The sequence below is a fragment of the Drosophila subpulchrella genome, unplaced genomic scaffold (assembly GCF_014743375.2).
Source record: "Drosophila subpulchrella strain 33 F10 #4 breed RU33 unplaced genomic scaffold, RU_Dsub_v1.1 Primary Assembly Seq379, whole genome shotgun sequence".
Classification (NCBI taxonomy): Eukaryota; Metazoa; Arthropoda; class Insecta; order Diptera; family Drosophilidae; genus Drosophila; species Drosophila subpulchrella.
Window position 1 is genome coordinate 352,715 of NW_023665600.1, and position 22,011 is coordinate 374,725.

At 38.2% G+C, this 22,011-nt stretch overlaps 1 protein-coding gene across 1 annotated transcript in view; it reads left to right on the top strand.

Moving 5' to 3' along the window:
* The window catches only part of LOC119561851 (NADPH--cytochrome P450 reductase), a 53,593-nt gene that overhangs the window by 21,822 nt on the left and 9,760 nt on the right, over positions 1–22,011 (top strand). The window contains exons 4-5 of the mRNA XM_037875333.1: positions 21,031–21,155; positions 21,224–21,825. Of these exons, the coding sequence (XP_037731261.1) occupies positions 21,031–21,155; positions 21,224–21,825 (727 nt within the window). The remainder of the gene's footprint in view (positions 1–21,030; positions 21,156–21,223; positions 21,826–22,011) is intronic.

The window sequence follows — 22,011 nt, forward strand, 5'->3', positions numbered from 1 at the left end:
CAGCAGAAATGCCTGTGTCAGATAATATATGCCCGAGGAACTTAAGTAGCTGTGTTTTCCTTACGCATTGATCTTGGTTGAGAAATATTTTGTTTTCCTTGAAGATAACTCCTACTATCTCCACCATTTTGTCGTGTTCCTCCAATGACCTCCCGAAGACAATTACATCATCAATATAATTTAATGCATTCGGGAATTTCGCTAATCGTTCCTCCAGCAGTTTTTGAAATGTCTGATGTGCTTAGTTAACACCGCAGAGTAGACGCTTGTATCAGTACAATCCTTGTGGTGTTATAAATGTAGTATTTTCTCGGCTATTTGGATGCAACTCGAGTTATTGATAAGCACTTTTCAAATCCAGTCAAGAAAAATACTTAGCGTCCTCAAGATTCGTTAAAAACGACTCGAATGTTGGTAATGGGTAATTTTCCCGTTGGATTGCTTTATTCGCTTGGCGCATATCAATACACAGCCTTATATTCTCATCACCTTTGTTTGCGATAAATATTGGAGAAATCCAATCACTCGGTCCATGTACTGGCTCTATGATATCTTAAGATAAAGCCAATTCTAGCTCTTCTTTTACATTGTCCTCAATGGCGGCTGGGATGCGTCGCATTGGTTGCTTCACAAGCCTAACATGTGGATCAATTGACAAACTATTGGGTTGGCAAGAAAGTCATGTCGTTTTTTTTCAATATTTTCAAAGATGATTTATTTATATCAGGACTTATAATTAATCAATTATCTATTGGCCGTTTTGTTCGACCACTAATGACCATCTCTCGGGCAGCTGCATAATTCCGCGCTCGAAGAACTTTTGGTCTTTTCCAGCAAAGAATCGAGACAAGTGGTTTTCGACAGCCTCATCTGAATCAAAGTTTTTACCATTCAAAGAGTTTTGAAGAGAGCGAAACAAATGGTAATCTGAAGGTGCTAAGTCCGGACTATAAGGTGGATGTGGTAGCACTTCCCAATTCAGCTCCGTTAATTTTTGCCGAGTGACCAAAGATGTGTGGGGCCTAGCGTTGTCATGGTGAAAGACTATACCCTTGCGATTAGCTAGTGCCGGCTCCTTTTCTTTAATTTTTTCCGCCAAATTGGATAGCTGGCGACAATACACATCTGAATTGATGGTTTCATTCCGTCCCAGCAGCTCAAAGTGCACTACACCCTTCCAATTCCACCAAACAGACAGCATAACTTTCCTCTGATGGATATCGGCCTTTGATGTGGCTTGGGCTGGCTCATCTTTCTTGCTCCATGATCTTTTTCGTTGGACATTATTGTAAACAACCCACTTTTCGTCGCCAGTAATGATCCGCTTCAAAAAAGGATCGTTTTTAATCCGTTGCAGCAGAGAATAGCAGATGTTGATACGCTTAGTTAGGTGAATTTCCTTTAAGTTATGCGGAACCCAAACATCGAGCTTGCTTACGTAGCCAAGTTTCTTCAAATGGTTTTCAACCGTTGTATGCGACACACTGAGCTTCTCTGACATCTCCCGCGTTGAATAGCGCCGGTTTTCATCCAGCACAGCCTGAATTTGTTCGTCAAAAACGGCCGATGGTCGACCAGAACGTGGGGCGTCTTTAACTCCAAAATCTCCAAGCCTGAATTTGGCAAACCAGCGCTGACATTGGCGATCACTCATGGCATCTTTACCATACACTTCGCACAATTTTTCGCGAGCTTCGACCGCTTTTTTTCCTTTTCGGAAGTAAAAAAGCAAAATATGCCGAAAATGCTCACTTTGGTCCTCCATGTTTAATTTGCTATAGCTTCCACAAATGTTATCGAATAATTACCAAATTTTCGTCGATAGTACCTAAGACAATAAGCTTTAAAACGATACTAAAAAGTGTGACCCTGGTGCTCGATTAGTCGTAAATAAATTAGATTAAAAACGATTACTAAAAAAAACGACATGACTTTCTTGCCCACCCAATAATAGATACATTATTTCACTTTGGAAAAGGTTCCAACTTTTCGACTCGATTTATAGCTATGCCCAGTCTCAACACGTTGAGTTTTATGGCCGTTTTCCGACCAAGCAGCGATTGCCTACCCTTTTTTTTATTACATAAAAGGTTGCAATAAACTCAGCATTCCGTCCAACTGCAATCGGTGCTTCAAACACACATGAAATCTGTAACAACTGATCGGCACCATATGCCCGAAATTGATTTGTCGACTCAGATATAGAGATAGTTAGAATCATCTTGACTTAATAAGTTATACTTGGATCCGGAATCGATGACCATGGTAATTGGTAAACCACCAACTCGGCAAGAAATGACTTCGCCCATGTCACATTTATTCGCAACTAGTAAATAGGGATTGTGAAATTGTTGACCGCCACTCACTGCTCGGAATGGTGCCTCATCTCTATAGCGCCGCTTTGTATCTCCTCGATGATTTCCGCCTGATCTCTTTACAGTAGTACGACATCCCTTAGCAAAGTGCCTGACTTTGAAACATCTGTTACAATTTGCATTTTTCACTGGACAAAGCAAACTATTTGAATCATGATCATTTCGGACACATATGCCGCTCTCCACGTTGGTGTTGTTCCACTTAGCCGTGCGCGATGCTATCTTATTGACCATACAGATTTAGCATCTATTTGATGACGTTGATGACATTGATTGCGTCTGCTTGCTCACCTGTTCCTCAATTAGACAAACAGATATGAATCCATCCAAGAACTAATCAGTTGACAGCAACTTTTTCTTCAACTCAGCTGGTGCCCAAGAATCAATTAGTTTATCCTTATCTGTCTCATCTATTTCTGTTTTGGAAGTACCAAAATTACACTTCCTCACCTGCTGACGCAATCGCATAAGAAACTCGCTGAAACATTCTCCATCCCGCGTAGTCATGCCACGGTAATTTATCCACCAAAGTGGTGAAGACATCGTTACAAAAGCTTATTGGGCTTTCTTAACCCATTCAGTACTTTATAAAAACGATGAATTTTTGTAAAAATCAACTTTTTAAACGTTTTTCTATCGTCTTGAATCTAAACTTTGTTGATTCCAAAAGTTTCTACAAACAAAACTAATATTAAATGCAAAAATATTTTTCAAAAATCGTTTTGATTAAATTTTTTTGATTATTATAATTAATAAAACTTATAAAAGTTATATTTTTAAGCAAAAAAAAAAATTTAAGAACATATATATTCATTATAGCTTGAGTTTTTTGTAAAAAACTTATAATGATTACGGTATTTTAACAAAGACCTTAAAAATTGCGACTCAATCGCTCAGAGTCTAAGCAACAACCACTTTTTCGTTTCGTTCGTGCTCTCAGTCTCTTGTTTTTAGTAGACCGTAACATATGAATTGGACCTTTTCTGACCGCTCGGTTCCAATAAAACCGTTTGTTGTTATTCATGTATTGAGCGTCAGTAAAAGAGCCAAACAACAAAAGGACCAATAAGGTCTTTATTTCTTTATTTAAAAAGGCGGATGGGCGATTAAGGCACTGTTGTATGCAGATGACTTTGTGATTCTGCGTGAGCCGTAGACAATAAATTATGCTATTTACATTAAATAGATTATTTTTACAGCTGAAATGAATTTCAGGTATATCCAGAAAGTTTTAAGCATGCCCGAATATAAGCAGCAGCGAATCCTAGCCAATTATTTGATGCCGGAACAAGAGCAATGGGTCATGGAATGGATACGCCTGCAGAGACCTACGGAGAAAGGCTACAGTTGGGCGACAGGTCACAAAGGTAGCAATGGCCGAAAAATATTATATTAAAGATGGAAGAAACGTATAGGACTCAGTTCAAAACCAAACTAAGTTACTGACGCTTTCACTGGAGAAGATCCGCACTATTTTTATGTCCGGATGAAAAATTCTCCCACTGATCTTTATCCCAAAAGTGACAGACATCGACACTGTGTGTCCTATCTGCATTATGAGGGAGCAGGATAACATCGTGCACTTTATATTACTCTGCCCCATATTACGAAAATCCACCTGCTGCATTTGAGTAAGGAAAATTTGCAACCGCGGGATGTATACAACACGCTGGATTGGCAATGTTGGTTGACTTTTTACAACTACATCAGCCAGGCACTAAAGTACCGAAACAACATTTTTTGATGGGAGAATTTTAAATACTCTAACGCTTATTCATACGCGGAACTCAGCTCACCTGCTTGGTGAAACGATCTGATATCTGGGAAGACCAGGGAATTCAGGTGTATTACACTGCAACGTTTGACTTTTGGAAAGCGGAGATCGACAGACTTTTTAATTAACAAAGTCGATATAAATTTATTCCTATCTTATTTATTGAAAGGGTTTACAATCCTTTTAAATGTACATTTGTTATGTCATTTCCTAAATGTATTTATATCTTGGAGAGGGTATTATGATTTCAGTCAGAAGTTTGAAACGCAGTGAAGGAGACGTTTCCAACCCCATAAAGTATATATATTCTTGAACAGCATCACTAGACGAGTCGATATAGCCATGTCCGTCTGTCCGTTCGTTTTTACGCGAACTAGTCTCTCAGTTTTAAAGCTATCGGGCTGAAACTTTCACAAAAGTCTTATTTCTTTTGCAGGTAGTTTATAAGTCGGAACAGCCGGATCGGACAACTATATCTTATAGCTCCCATAGAAATAATCGAAAAAAAAAACTATAAAAAATTATATCTTTGGTGTTTTTTAACATATAACCTTCTACGCTTGGAAATAACATTTTTTAATTAGTTCTGAATTTTGAAATTATTTTAGTCAAAATCGGACGACTATATCATATAGCTGCCATAGGAACGATCGTAAAATTGGTGGGAAAATGATATGAAACAAATTATAGTCTTGGTGTTTTTTAACATTTGACCTCCTACGCTTGAAAATAACATTTTTTAATTAGTTCTGAATTTCATTTGATCAAAATCAGACGACTATATCATATAGCTACCATAGGAACGATCGGAAAATTGGTGGAAAAATAATATGAAACAAATTATAGCATCGGTATTTTTTGATATACATATCTTATACTATTGTGAATATCATATTTTGTATTTGTAAGAATTTCGAATTAAATTGAATAATTATAACGGCAAGGGTATACAATTTTCGGCTTTCCGAAGTTAACTTTCTTTCCTGTTATTTATGATTTTGTGATGCCTTATGTTGTTGCCTCAGATATTTTATGACAGGCAAATCTTTAAAGGGTGAGAAAAAAATAAAGAGAGAGATACAGAGAGCGAGAAAAAAAATGAAAGTGATAGGTCTTTTTTATACCCTTGTGAGAGTATTATTTCAGGCAGAAATTTGCAACGTATTAAAGAAGACGTTTCCGACGCTATACATTAAGTAATATATTTATGATCAGCATCAGTCTGTTCTCCTGACTGTCTGTTAAATATTTTATTTTAGCATTCTAATTCAAAGTCATTGAGTGTATTCGGCAAGTCAAAGTTAGCGTTATTGTTTGTGCATAATACGCATACTCGTGTGCATTAATAGCCGATGGGAAAAAAACGACAGGAGCCAAACTAAATTAGTATTCATATATTTTAAAAGATAGTTCTGTTTTTATAAAATGGTATAGCAAAATTATTGAAACCATTTATAAATGCATGGCAACGAAAATTACCTGTCCACCGATACTTGGGATTAAGGTACCATGCATTTCCACAATTCAGCACTGGCAGAAAACCATCACGCAGATGACTTCGACGCCGGCAGAAAGGAACGCAACGTCAGCAGAAACGAAACGACGGTGATGAATCAGCGCTGATTAAGTGCTCGCTGATGATGTTTTAGCAGTGCTACAGTGCCTAAAAAGCGGTGAATAGTACTGCAGGGTAGCATTGCGATGGCTAAATTTAAGGTGGCCGTAAAAATCCTTTATGTTGGCCGTTAATGGTAACCAAATGAAAATTTTGACTGCACAGTCTAAATTCCATTCAGAAATGTGGAAAAAGGGATGACCCCTGCGTTTCATTAGGGCTGCTCAAAAAAATGTTTTACCGAGCTATACGAGAAACACATGCAAGCTCAAAAGACCTTTTGCCGAGTATTTACGAGTACCGAGGGAATCTCTCATCGGTTGAACGAGGAGCAGGCCAAAGGCAATCGAAGTTTTAGGGTTTTTCGGTGACAGCTCTGCATGGAGTACGCTTTTGAGCGGTTTTTTTCGAACAGTAGGCACTAGTGAGACCTTTTCTTACGAGCTCTAAAACTTTTAGCGATTCCAGCGATACCAACGAAATCAATTTAAGACTCCTCCCCCAATACTAATCAGTTCTCTCTAGTGATCTATTTGCCATTTTTTAAGAATTCCAATTTGCATTAAAAACCCCAGTCAAACATTCTATTTGCTCAGACTCTAAACTCCAACAACCATCCCCAATATCCCTCAGCCATCAGAAACCTTATCACAAACTACTACACAAAAATCACACTTATTTAAATCCCCGGTCACATCGGCATCAGGAAAAAAAAAAATGCTGATAAAACAGCTAAATAGCCCCATAAATACTCACCCACCTTTTCCCTAAACAATAACGCCAGCGGGACTCCGCAAAACATTTGCCACAAATCGGTATTAAAACAATTTCTTCATTTTTCCGCTTACGTAGTTTGAAATGCGTTTAAAACGGCAGGTTGTCTTCTTGCTCGAGTAGATTACTATTGCTTAATTTCCCTATTCTAGTAAATCGTAGAATAATAGAATTATTTTTAAAAAACTTTGCTTTGTTGATATTGATCGTATTTTCTTTTTATCTGGGATATAGAATATTTTAACTTTTCAGCATTACGAATTTAATTTTACACAAATATCACTGAAGCTAGCAAAAATCCTTAAAAATTTAACATGGTGTTACTAACACTGATTATTTTTTATAACTGCAAGGGTAAACAAAACTTCGGCAAGCCGAAGTTAACTTCCTTTCTTGTTATGCATAATCTTATCAGAGGTGTTTTGATCGTCTAACCTTTTATATTTCTGTTAGACTAACGCGCAATTAATCAACTAATTTTAGTCTATATGAGCTCTATCGCATTTCGTTGATCCACTTGTTTTTACTGCTCTTGATGTATTAACGTCCAACAATTATTTTAATTTAAAATAAAGGAAAATAAACAATGGGTACCTAACAAAGCATATGAGATTAGAGATACCTATGATTTGGGTCGAGCAAAATAATCACACCGAGGACTGCTATTTTTCCCAACCAAGATAAATCCGAAATAACACGTATGCCAGTGTGAATCCAGCAATGAAGACCATGGCTCCATCACGACGTACTTTACCCAACTTTGCATAACCAACTTAATAATATCCCTAAGAATACCCATATTGATAAAAAAAACCCTGCGATGACGATAAAGGTTTTGATGCGACTCACCAAAAACCCAGACTAAAAGAAGTTAACGATACAGTTTTGTTAGTGCGAGCACAACTTTTAGGACAACAAAGGCTTGTTTATGTTGCAAACAAATTTCCCAAATTTAGTAAGGTAAAATTAAATGCTGGAATTTTCGACGGTCCACAATTTAGAACTCTGGTAAAAGACTTCAACTTTATGAATTCAATGACTGAAACCGAATTTCAAGCTTAGAATTCTTTAAAAAGTATAGTTTTAAATTTTCTTGGAAATAATAAAACTAAAAGTTATTGTGAATTAGTTGAAAACATGCTTCACCACAAGGAATAAGGCCGTAACATGAGTATAAAGGTACATTGCCCAGTCGTAAATGACAGCATTCCAGCATGCGTTCTTTCATTATGAACTGGCATCAAAAAGGTGTTCCGGAAGTGATGAGTCTGTCCATTCTTTTTACACGGGTGCGGGACAAAAAAGAATGCACCCGTTGCATGCTTCTGGAAGCATATATCTGGAATGCACCTGGAAGTTACAAACTAAACACATTCTGGGTGTACTCTTTTTTAATGCACCTGGAAGCAACATACTAAACACCTTCTGGGTGTATTCTTTTTTAATGCACCTGGAAGCAACATACTAAACACATTCTGGGTGTATTCTTTTTTAATGCACCTGGAAGCAACATACTAAACTCCTTCTGGGTGTACTCTTTTTTAATGCACCTGTAACATGTACCCAGGAATGCACCTAGAAGCATTCAAAAATCAAATATCTGGAAGTTTTCCCCAGGAATACATAAGACTGGATTTCAATTTCATATTTATTTTTTATTTCAATACTCAAGAACTCAACTAATTTTTGATCGGAGTCACTCTCCTTCTGTACGGGGCTTTGCTGCTTCCTTCTTGTTGATGTACTTTTATCATTTACGCAGTTCAGTCCTTGGTGTGCCCATTCATTTGTTGCGATTCTGAAAGATATAGGGGAAATTTAATATTATATATTTTTAAACATGTGTATATATATTACAAATATACAATATATTTATTTTGTCACATTAACACTGTTGTTTGTACGATTTACATTCAAATAATTATTATTTTATTAATTTAATTTGTTATTAGTTTGAATGTTCAATGTACTGTTGTGCTCATATTGAACTAGATTATCTACACTTTGCTTACCTGTGAAAATATTGATGTAAAATTGGTGGCAGAAAGCAACAAACTTTTTCAAAACACGAGGCACGAACTTCACTTTTCAGAACTAAAAATGCAACTGACGAGAAATGCAAGAGACAAGAAAAACCGCGCGCTTCCTTGCGTGTTCCCTTTTGTCTTTATTATTTGTTTGTCAAGAAAACAGTACCGAAAAAAGACGATTGTAAAAAAAATGGGCATCGGCAACCTTCGGGTTTGAGTTTTTTTTTTCCATTCCCTCTAAAATACACCTCGATGCACTATATTGAAATACACCCAGATGGCACTCAAAAGACTGCCCCCAGCACGCACATTTGCTAGTTAAATTTGCATGCGTGCTGTTTTGCGTAGAAAAGATACGATCCAGAACTATTTTTAGGTTCCCGAAATACCGTTTGGGCATGCTTCTGGATGCACTATATTGAAATACACCCAGATGGCACCCAAAAGACTGCACCCAGCACGCACATTTGCCTTGGAAAATTTGCATACGTGCTGTTTTGCGTAAAAAAGATACGACCCAGAACTATTTGTTTCGGAATACGTTCCCGAATCGGGTGTTTGGGCATGCTTCTGGATGCATTATTCTGAAACACTTCTAGAAGGCACCGCAATAGAATGCACCCAGCACGCACATTTGCCTTGGAAAATTTGCATGCGTGCTGTTTTGCGTAAAAAAGGTACGACCCAGAACTATGTTTTTTTAAAACACGTTCCGCAACTTACGACTGGGTGGTCGCGTTCTAACTACTGATCATAATGCAAAAGTTCTTGCATCATGGTTAGTAAAAAGGGACAGTAATAATAGTAAGGTATTTCTTTTAAACATGATACATTGCTGCTGCCGTGTATCGATGAGTGAAATATCGATAATAGTTTAGTTATAAACAAAGTCAGGCCTTTTTGATTGTTACGTGTTTCCGATTGCTATACCCAATGCTGCAGTTGCAGTGGCAACCATTATCCTTTTTCCAAACGCATTTTTATTAAAATCAAGAAATTAAGAATCGGCACCCCGAAGTTTCTATACCCTTGCAGATCGTTTCCGTAGGAGCGTTATATGTACAGAGCTTTTCGATTTTTAGAAAACTAAAAACTAATTACACACATTTTAAGATAATGTTTGTTTACCGAAAACGAAATGTAACGGTCTGTGTACTATTCTTACATTAATTATCCGATCGACCCTATGGCAGCTATATAAATGATGAAGTCGACCGATTTGATTTAAATTTTATTCAAAATTTGGAAATATTAAAAGAATGATATTCCCAAGAGTAGAAATTAATATGTAAATTATACTTTTTTTTTACATTTTTGAAAATATATATATGTTTTGATCATTCTTTTGGTAGCCATAGGATACAGTTGTCCGATCCGGCTAGTTACGACTTTTATACCACCTGCAATAGAAATAAGACTTTTGGGAAAGTTGCAGCCCGATAGCTTTAAAACTGAGAGACTAGAGACTGAGAGCTTGCGTAGAAGCGAACGGACAGACGGACATGGCTAGATCGACTCGTCTAGTGATGCTGATCAAGAATATATATACTTTATGGGGTTGGAAACGTCTCCATCAATGCGTTGCAAACTTCTGACTGAAAGCATATTTTCTTTAACGTCGTTAAACCCTGGGGCTATAGCGACAAGCAAGAAGAACGATTTTACTAGGACAGAAGCATAGAAGAAAGATACCAGGGAAGATGAAATGAAAACCGATGGCCGATTACTTCAAATTGGAAAGTACATTATTTCGGGCGTCAATAAAAAGGAGCTGTACTTTACAGTAATTTTTATGTTTTCTATTTTTAAGAAAGACTAACGAATGTGCAGAATGAAGAACCAGGGAAGCGAGATACGCAAAATGTTAACAATATTCAGCAGATCTAGGACATCGGTAGAAGTGACCAGAGCACGGACGTTGCAATCATCAAGCATACAAAAAACATATTAGGCTGCACCTGTTTAACCTTGTCTGGAAATAGTGCGCTTTCAGTTCTGGCGAGTGGTTGCGGAAATATGTATATAGAACAGTACATCGCAAAATCCTATTAAGTAGCTAAAACTGGTCTGCCGAGCGGTCACGTATACTATTTATTTTGTTTTAAAATTAAGTGTATTCGATGAGTAAAATACAAACAAAACTATGTCGATCCGATAAGTTTTAATGTATAACACTTATTTTTCGATCAGGATTTTAATGTATTACTTTTTCAAATATGGTTGTCCAAAAATTCTACTCACAGGCTTGTTACGTAATGAAATAGGGTTACCTTTTAATTTTTTCAAAAATTATCGAAAGGGACAAATTTTGTTAAAAATTGAAAAACGTTATTTTAAGTTTTTCTTAACAAAATATAAACTCCAAATTTGTTCTTGCTTGCAATCCGTCGTTATTATAAAGTTTTCAATTCTATAATTATGGATGAAGACAGGTCTGAGAGAAAGCTGTGACTTACGTAGTGGAGTGTAGCGTAAGGTGACGAGCCAAAATTCCTAATAATTGTAGTTGATTTCACTTAAAGTAGGTTTTACAATAATATTTTTAAGAATTCGCATAATTTGTTCGTGAGATAATTATACCCGTTACTCGTAGAGTAAAAGGGTAAACTAGATTTGTCGGAAAGTATGTAACAGGCAGAAGGAAGCGTTTCCGACCCCATAAAGTATATATATTCTTGATCAGGATCACTAGCCGAGTCGATCTAGCCATGTCCGTCTGTCCGGATGAACGCTGAGATCTCGGAAACTATGAGAGCTAGGCTATTGAGATTTGGCGTGCTTCTTACGCAGCGCAAGTTTGTTTCAGTAGAGTGCCACGCCCACTCTAACGCCCACAAACTTCAAAAAATCCTAAATATGAACGCGGATATCTCGGAAAATATCAATGATAGAGAAATGGGATTTCAGATTTAGATTCCGTAGGCTTGAGCGCAGCGCATGTGCCACGCCCACTCTAACGCCCACAAACCGCCCAAGTCAGTGGCCCCCACAATTTTCATGCTAGATAAAAAATTGTAACTGAAATGTATTGGTCTCGTCAATTCCTATCGATTGATCCAAAAAAAATTTGCCACGCCCACTCTAACGCCCACATCGCTTAAATTTATCTACCGCCGGTAGGTGGATCATTTCAATCTCACTTTGCTGCTTGCATATCTCCATTTTCCTTTGGTCCCTTTAGCTGAGTAACGGGTATCTGATAGTCGAGGTACTCGACTATAGCGTTCTTCCTTGTTATACCCGTTACTCGTAGAGTAAAAGGGTATACTAGATTCGTCGGAAAGTATGTAACAGGCAGAAGGAAGCGTTTCCGACCCCATAAAGTATATATATTCTTGATCAGGATCACTAGCCGAGTCGATCTAGCCATGTCCGTCTGTCCGTCTGTCCGTCTGTCTGTCTGTCCGGATGAACGCTGAGATCTTGGAAACTATGAGAGTTAGGCTATTGAGATTTGGCGTGCAGATTCCTGAGCTTCTTACGCAGCGCAAGTTTGTTTCAGTAGAGTGCCACGCCCACTTTTACGCCCACAAACCGCCCAAAACTGTGGCTCCTACAGTTTTGATGCTAGAATAAAAATTTTAACTGAAATGTATTGCTCTCATCAATACCTATCGATTGACCTAAAAAAAAATTTGCCACGCCCACTTTATCGCCCACAAACCGCCCACAAACTTCAAAAAATCGTAAGTATGAACGCGGATATCCCGGAAACTATCAAAGATAGAGAATTGGGATTTCACATTTAGATTCCGTAGCCTTGTACGCAGCGCAAGTTTGTTATTTGAATATGCCACGCCCACTCTAACACCCACAAACCGCCCAAGCCTGTGGCGCCCACAATTTTCATGCTAGATAAAAAATTGTAACTGAAATGTATTGGTCTCGTCAATTCCTATCGATTGATCCAAAAAAAATTTGCCACGCCCACTCTAACGCCCACATCGCTTAAATTTATCTACCGCCGGTAGGTGGATCATTTCAATCTCACTTTGCTGCTTGCATATCTCCATTTTCCTTTGGTCCCTTTAGCTGAGTAACGGGTATCTGATAGTCGAGGTACTCGACTATAGCGTTCTTCCTTGTTTTCACTAAAAATGTGGAGTAAAAGCAAAATACCTTTTTAATAACCTTTCATAAATGTTTCAGCAGTGCCAGAGCAAAGATTCGTGGAAAACCAAGTCAGATAAATATATAAAAAAACTAATAAGATGTTTACCAACAGTTCTTGGTACTTTGTATTTTTATACCCGTTACTCGTAGAGTAAAAGGGTATACTAGATTCGTCGGAAAGTATGTAACAGGTAGAAGGAAGCGTTTCCGACCCCATAAAGTATATAGCCATGTCCGTCTAGCCATGTCCGTCTGTCCGTCCGTCCGGATGAACGCTGAGATCTCGGAAACTACAAAAGCTTGAAAGGGATTTGGTATGTAGATTCCTGAGCTTCTTGCGCAGCGCACGTTTTTTTCATCAGGGTGCCACGCCCCCAAACTGCCCAAAATTGTGGTGCCTAAAGTTTTTGTGCAAGAAAAAATGTTTAACTGAAATGTATTGTTGTCGTCAATACCTATCGATTGAACCAAAAAAAAGTTTGCCACGCCCACTCTAACGTTCATAACGCTTAAATCTGTCCGCCGTCCACATAACCATATATTGAGATAGCGGGTAGGTGGCGCATTACAGTCTCTCTTTGCTGCTTGCATATCTGCATCTCCCTTTGGTCCTGTTAGCTGAGTAACGAGTATCTGATAGTCGAGGTAATCGATTATAGCGTTCTTCCTTCTTTTTTTTTTTTTAATATGTTGACCAGATTACATTTAAAACTAAAAGGCTTTTCCAACGACTCACATTTTTCAATATGTGAACGCTTGACAGGTTTAAGCGTTATGGGCGTTAGCGTGGGCGTGCACTCCCATGAAACAAAGTTTCGATGTGCAGAAAGCCCAACATTCTAGCGTTCTCGATACAGCGTCTCTGTTGTTTAATTATTGTTTCGGCACAGAAACAAGGTGAAAGATTAAATTTGCTATTCTCTGCGTGGCGGCCAATGAAAACCTTGGTATAGTATGGGCTGTATGTTTAATATCCTTATCTTGTGGGAAATAAATCTCGTTAGTAATCCAATCTTTGCTGCACTTCGAATCAAATTATTCTTCAACAGTTGGATATATATCTTATGGTCCATAACACCATCGATGAAGCGCAGATTTCCAACGCCGTTAGCAGCCATACACCCCCATCGCATAGTTCCACCTCCTCCATGTATCACAGTTGGAAGTAAGTTTTGCCTTTCTTTGCTCTTGTGCCAGATTAATTTACCTTTCATTCCAAATATGTAAAACTTGCTTTCGTGTGAAAAAATTACGGACTTGCAGAACTCTGGAGGCTTGGGAATATAGTCCTTTTCAAATTGAACTCTTTTTTTCTCGATTTATCTTAGAAATATAAGGTTTTTTTCTAGCCACGCAGATCGTGTATCCAGATTTTTTTTTAATCCTTCGCATAGTCTAATATGAAACGGTTTTATAAAAGCGACTTTCCACCTCTTGCTGCAGTTCTCGGAAATTCAATTTCGGATTGTGTTGCACCATAAATATTACTTTCTTTTTTCCCTTTTTGTTAATCGGCATGGGCGGCCTTCACGAACCTTGGGACTTATAGAACCGGTCGTAATATAATTATTAATGACTCTGCAGTGTACACGACCTATGATTCCGCCAAATATGATTTTAAGATAATCTTCCTTTCGGAGCCTTGTAATTGTCTACCTTTGGCTTTCATGATTAAAAATGCATTGACAAATCGTTTGATATTTGTGTTTTCGTCTACCGCAAACTATTAAACTCGTGTTATTTTAAAAGGTTTTGGGGAAACACGAATTATAAGAGTACCAAAGGGGATATAATTATTTTAGTCTTCGTCTTTCGTCTTCGAGCGAGCGTCGGCCCCGATTATTCCTTGAACCACAATGCTATAGGATGGTGCTTCATCGCCATACAAAGATTTCAGTTCATCGTCGAAGGTTGTGAAAAATGATTGCACGAATATGCTCACGAGGTAATTCCATTTTTCTGCCGAGGTAAGTTTTTGATTAATCGCTAATCGATATCGATCGAGGTTACAACTGAAAAAGTTGCTTGGAACTTTAATCGATAAAAGCACAAACTTTTTTGGGAAAATGTCAATTGGTCCTAACAAGAAATGACCTAGACTAGAAACTTTAATAGAAGCCCTCGTAATAATACAAATAATAATAATAAAAAATCCCCCTTATCAGACCTTTATCCATTTCGGAAAAGCTTTCGCCTTACTTAAAAGTGGGGCCTGTGTCGTGCGTTCATCATCTACTCATACATAGCTGTAAGGCTCGTCTCTACTTGAATGCCAATATATACCACAGTAGATATTCATCCCAAGGAGAGGCCAGAGCCCGTCTGATGGTTTGCGTTCAACCTGCCCTTTTTATACCCTTTCATTAAGGGCCCTTTTCTTCGAGCGCAGAATGTCCCCGATAAAAGCGGCTACTGCCCTCCAGTTCTCATCGCTTTCGCACGTGTCGGTGACTAAAGTCATAATTTGTCGTTGCTGGGCGAATTTCGTACAATAGAACACACAGTGTTTTGCGTTGTCGGCCTCGGATTTAGCGTTGCCCATCTTGTTTAGAAAGAAACTGAAGTAGCCGTGACCTGTTAACACTTCGGTAACGCAGTAGTCTACATCACCGTGTCGTCTCTCCACCCAGCTTTTAAGGTCGGGGATAAGTCTTTTTGTCCATCTTCCAGTGCCTTAGCGATCCCATCCTTCTTGCCAGATATTGAGGGTCTCTCTTTTTGGGTCCAAAATCGATTGTCTAGATGTTTCTCCAGCTTATAGGAGGTCGTACAGGCTCTTGAGTTCTTTGGCCAGCAAGTCTATCGGGATCACGCATGCTAAGACGAGTGCTGCAGCACAGAGGTTCTTTGTATAGCCAACAAAGTCTTCATTCTGCAATTTGCTTTCGGCGAATCAGCCTACACTTCCCATCCATACAGAATAATGGAGTTGTTCGTATTCATTAACAACTTTCGTCTAGATGATATTGGTCCACCGATGTTGGCATAAGTCTACTAAGGGATCTTGTTGTTTCTGCAGCCTTGGTTCTAGCGTTATTAATTTGTGATCCAAAGGTCAGTTTTGAGTCCAGCCTGACCCCAAGGTACTTTATTGACTACTGTGTCCAAATAGTTGTCTCGGTGAGCCTTATTTCCATCTCCAGTGGCATATGCTTTCTGGTGACTAGCAATAGCTCAGTTTTTTCATAAGCCAGCTGTAAACTACGAGAGTCCATCCATTCGTTTACTCGAATCAGTGCCCGTTGGGCGTACTCAGTATTGCGTGCTGCGTCGTCAGGCATTTTTGTGCTAAGGATATCGTCATCACTGATATTCCACAGTTCCGGTCCGAGTATGGATCCTTGAGCTGCTCCCATCAATTTTTCGTCTCCTCTTGTCAGATAGGTCAGTTATCGATTTCGTAGATAGCTGTCTATTAACCGCATCAGGTATTCTGGGATATGGAAACGTCTGTTCAGCGAATCAATCATGTCCGACCATCTGACACTGCTTTCCTTAGCTTATCAAGACCAACCAAGACAGACACGTACATATTTTATAGTACATCGAGTCTGCTCTCTGCGATAGCAGCATCCCAAGCTCTTTCTATACTGGACATAGTGCTTCTCACCACGCTCTCCGCGCTAGCTCTCTTATTGGTTTCGATTTGGCTCCTGTCCATTTCTCGTATTAAGAGGGTCTTTAGTCGGTTAACGTTCCATCGGTGACTAGTTCGTACTTGATTTCATACATGGTGAGCTCTTCAGTACTGAAAGATATGTACTCGTGATTGCTTCCATCGTAGATGTCTAAGACTTTTCAGTCTAATATTCTGTGCACAGATTTCTCAGATGCTAGCGTAATATCCGGTATTGTGCTTATTTGACCCATTCGCTGAAACGTCGTAGCTCTGCCCACGTTAACGACTACCAGTCCAACTCTTGCTGACATATTAAGTATTTTTTGGCCTCTGGTGTTGGTCGTTGGCGCATGCCCCATTCTTCTGCTCTAGAGTTGAAGTCACCAGCTACTATAAGGCTTCCATGCATATGCCGAGCTATGTCTTCAAAGTCATCTATTTTATGTTGGAAAGCTTCTTTGTATCGCTTGGGGTTAGATAACTGTAGAAAATCTTAATAAATCAGATCAATCCGCAGATCCTTTACACAGTGAAACACAGATATTTCTCCTTTGTATATTTCCAGTAGTTTTCAGTAAAAACAAATAAAAACACTTTGTTGCGGATCTTTTAGCAGTTAGCAGACACGCGTGTTTATTACTCAAGGAACCAAGTATAAAGGGAAAGAATTATATAAAAGAAATAGTAAGGCCGCATAATGCAGAAATGCTATCGTTATTCGATATATGTACAGTGTAGCACCAATATGTAGGCAATTCTTCTTTGTACTACAAAATGGTCATTTCTTGCAATATATTTATTATGTTTGTTAGGGTAAGTAGGGTTACATATCTTTAAGCTAAAATAAAAGTGGTTACGCCCACAATGCGGATTGTTTTTAAAACTTCGATACATTTATCAAAAAAGGTGCAAAATTATGCGAAAACAAAAATAGCACCATTAACGGTTTTCGGTTTAAAACTTCATTTGCTCACAGTGTTAGTGTTCCCAATGGCTCAGTAAGCGCACTGTAATGATAAAAATAGAAGGACATTCAAAAAGTCAATGCAAAAGATAAGTTAAGTTGAATCGTCGAATTCTTTCAAATAATGACTAGTAGTTACCTTAAACAAGAACACAAAAGAAAAGAACGCAGTGCGAAAGCCGCAATGACCCAACAACTCTTAAAAAGTCATGTGCATGAATGCAAGTAGGTCCCGTTTAAGCCGCCTATCAAGTTGAATTATTTTATTTTAAATATATGTAAGTACATAAAAAGTTGGATATAATGTACATAAACAAAAAGTATGCGCTTGACGTCGAAAAAAAAAATCTCCCTAGACTGCAGAGCATGAGTGATTTTGAAGGACGAGTCTTAAATAAGGCCCACAATAAAAGGGAAACACTTTTATGGTCTGGCGGCTGAAAATTTCTTATGTTTAGATGAAAAAGACTTAAAATTCACATCAGATCACCTGCAAATCCAAAATTGAGTTTCCATTTCACATTTGCAAAGAATAATAATGGTGAAGCAAGTATCATGGTATGGGCATATTCTCGTACTATAACGATGGTACCATATCATAATGTAAACCCATACAGGATCAACGTGTTCACTTTGATAGCTCAGAAATTATGATGCAATTTTATACGAAATACAAAATTAATTTATTTTGGAAGCTTTACCACGATTATAAACCAAAAAAATCTGATAGAGAGTCGTCTAAAGTTTCAAAACCCTTAAGCTAAATGGTATAATGGGAACCATTCAAGCCCCAGAACTAAAACACACCGTAAATCTTTGCTGAAATGTTAAAAAACTATGTAAAAAAATCTTCATAATCATCGTATTTTTTGCGTATTTTTACAATTAAATGGCCATATTTTCATAATACAGTGGAACCAAAGCATATTTCATTTGTTTTGTTAAAGAAATTGCCCTGAAAACTGAAAAATGTCCTTTTTTTATTTCTAGCACTTTTAAAGACATTTTTATGATAAAATATTTCGCAAGGAAAACATATGATTTGTTTGAATTTTTTCTAGCAAATCTCTTTGTTGCAATCTAATAAGAAGATAAAAATCCAAAAAGGTCAAAAAAATTTCTATTAACTGTTAAAAAAAACAACATGGAAAAATTGTACGTTCGGTACGATCGGTACTTAATTCAATAAAAAAAAAAACAAATGGAGATATTTTCTTGGGAACAGACTCGAATGAAAGCTACATGAATCCATTTTAAAATAAAGTTATGACTTTAGAATATTCCGTCCCGATTCGCAGATATTAGCATTACACTAGATTACGTTCGCGACCGCATGTTTTTTGCCAATATTATGAAAATGATAGCTCATTAAATCCCATCATTTACATTAAGCTAAGAGCTAACAAAATGCTATCGAATAGCAAAAAAAATTCAGAAAACGTTTATTTTCATTACGTACGTTCGCGACCCCTGGAAATGTCATGACGCTTCTCCCACTTGAGAGGCTCGTGCAGGCACTTGCTTCTCTAGCTAATACGTCTATCGGCACTAAGACGAGTGGTGATATCGTGCGATAGGGGCTTAATATTCGGATGGCACAGGTTCTCTGAGTAACCAATAAAGGATTTAGTCTACAGTGTTTCAGCCCATACTTCGCAGCCATATAATAGTATCAGGTTCACTAACAGTTTGCTTCCATCAGTCTACTCAGTTACCTAGTTATCTCTGCAGCCTTTATTTTCACGTAATTAATTTGCGGCCCAAACGTGAGCTTGAGTCCAGTTTGGCCCCTGTTTGATTTCTTGTGACTAAAATTAGCTAATGCAGTCCATGTCATCCGCGTATCCTTCCAGAAATGCATTATCAGGCATTTCTGAACTGAGGATATCGTCGTAGCTAATATTCCACAGTTCCGCCCCGGGAATAGATCCTTGTGCTGCTCCCGTGGGTTGTCCATACATTTCCCCATGTTTTTGAGCGATAAATTAATTTTCGATTCTATACTCCGAATTAGACGCGATAGGTATTGGGGAATATGGAGGCGCCTATTTAGCGCTTCGATCATGTCCACCCATCTGACGTATTTTTATACCCTTGCAGAGGGTATATTGATTTCAGTCAGAAGTTTGCAACGCAGTGAAGGAGACGTTTCCGACCCCATAAAGTATATATATTCTTGATCAGCATGACTAGACGAGTCGATCTAGCCATGTCCGTCTGTCCGTCCGTTTCTACGGAAACTAGTCTCTCAGTTTTAAAGCTATCGGGCTGAAACTTACTCAAAAGCCTTATATCTTTTGCAGGTAGTATATAAGTCGGAACCAGCCGGATCGGACAACTATATCTTATAGCTCCCATAGGAATAATCGGAAAAAAAATTATATCTTTGGTGTTTTTTAGCATATAACCTCCTAAGCTTGAAAATAACATTTTTTAATTAGTTTTGAATTTTTAATTAAATTTTATCAAAATCGGACGACTATATCATATAGCTGCTATAGGAACGATCGGAAAATTGGTAGAAAAATAATATGAAACAAATTATAGCTTTGGTGTTTTTCAACATATAACCTCCAACGCTTGGAAATAACATTTTTTAATTAGTTCTGAATTTCGAATTTAATTTTGTCAAAATCGGACGACTATATCATATAGCTGCCATAGGACCGATCGGAAAATTGGTAGAAAAATAATATGAAACAAATTATAGCTTCGGTGTTTTTAACATATAACCTCCTACGCTTGGAAATAACATTTTTAAATTAGTTCTGAATTTCGAATTTAATTTTATCAAAATCGGACGACTATATCATATAGCTGCCATAGGAACGATCGGAAAATTGGTAGGAAAAAAATATGAAACAAATTATAGCTTATCTTATACTATTGGGAATATCATTTTTTGTGTTTTTAAATTTAATAAATATAGCTGCAACGGTATATAAGCTTCGGCTTGCCGAAGTTAACTTCCTTTCTTGTTAACATCTAATGTCGCCAAAAGCAGAATGGGTCTCGAAAAATGGTTGAATTGCCCCGATTGTGGACCAGCCTGGGCGGAAGCCGTATTACCTTCTCGAAAGGGCACTCTGTATGCTAAACACAACAGGAAAGCTACGTGAAAAACTGATAAAACCACCTAGCCGCCACTTAATCAGTTTTTTACGTAGCTTTCCAGTTGTGTTAAGCATACAGAGAGGTCGGTAAGCTGATGGAGTTGTGGGGTCTCCCTTTCCTTTGCTTATCAGGACAAGCCTCTGAACCTTACACTACTCGGGGAAAATTTTATTCTGCATGCACTTGTGAAACATTTTCAGGAGTATGTGAGGTCTACTTTCTGCGATGGCGCTAGTGCTTTTCTTTTGGGAGATTTACATAACCTTCAACACAAGTTTTCCCCTAATTGCGCCCAGAGATTGACTCCCCCGTAAAATTTGGAATTTGAACTTGGCTCCTCTATCAGTTATGGAAGTTCAACTGTAGTTGGAAATAGATTTCTATAAAATATTGAGTAATTCTTGCCTTTGCGCTTGCAATAAAAAAAGTAGTAAAATAGAGAACTCAATTATTTTGGGTTTATATTTTTATTGTTATTTCCTAGTTGGCACTTAAAATGAATTTAATTGGTTAAATGTCTTTATGATCCTATAAGCAATTTAATACTTACAATCGAATACTGGTTAAACATAATATACCCTAAAAGGGCTAAACTTTGAGCGCGAATATAAAAATATCCTAGCTTTTCTGACTATGTATTTCTTTATCCAAGGTCTTTGGCTTGGGAAACAAGACATACGAGCACTATAACAAGGTGGCTATCTATGTGGATAAGCGGCTGGAGGAACTGGGCGCCAATAAAGTCTTTGAACTAGGACTGGGAGACGATGATGCCAAGTAAGTACAGAAGTCGTGGATATATAGATAGGATAGATAGCCTTGCTCACGCTTTATATTCCCGACAGCATCGAGGATGACTTTATCACGTGGAAGGACCGTTTTTGGCCCGCAGTGTGCGATTATTTCGGCATCGAGGGCGGCGGCGAAGAAGTGCTCATCCGTCAATACCGTCTTCTTGAACAACCAGATGTTCAGCCTGACCGCATCTACAAGGGAGAGATCGCCCGACTGCACTCTATGCAGAACCAGCGTCCGCCCTTCGACGCCAAAAATCCCTTCCTGGCACCCATCAAGGTAAACCGAGAGCTTCATAAGGGCGGCGTACGGTCCTGCATGCACATAGAAATGAGCATCGATGGTTCCAAAATGCGGTATGACGCTGGCGATCACGTGGCTATGTACCCTGTTAACGACAAGAGCTTGGTGGAGATACTCGGTCAGCTGTGCAGCGCCAATCTGGACACTGTGTTCTCGCTGATAAACACCGATACGGACAGCAGCAAGAAACACCCATTCCCTTGTCCTACTACCTATCGCACAGCTCTGACACATTATTTGGAAATTACTGCCATACCAAGAACCCACATTCTCAAGGAGCTTGCCGAGTATTGTACAGACGAGAAGGATAAGGAGCTGCTGCGCAACATGGCCTCTATTAGTCCGGAAGGTAAGAAAATATTTATAAATCTTGTAGGAGCTGGACCAGTACTACTCTATAAGTTGGGACGGTCTGCAAATTGGGACAGTTTAATTTCTCAGATATTTTTCACAAAAAAATGCTTTTTGTAATGTGTTTAGTGACTGAACTTTTAGTAAAAAAATTTACAAGCCAGGTCCAAGTCAGATCAAATAA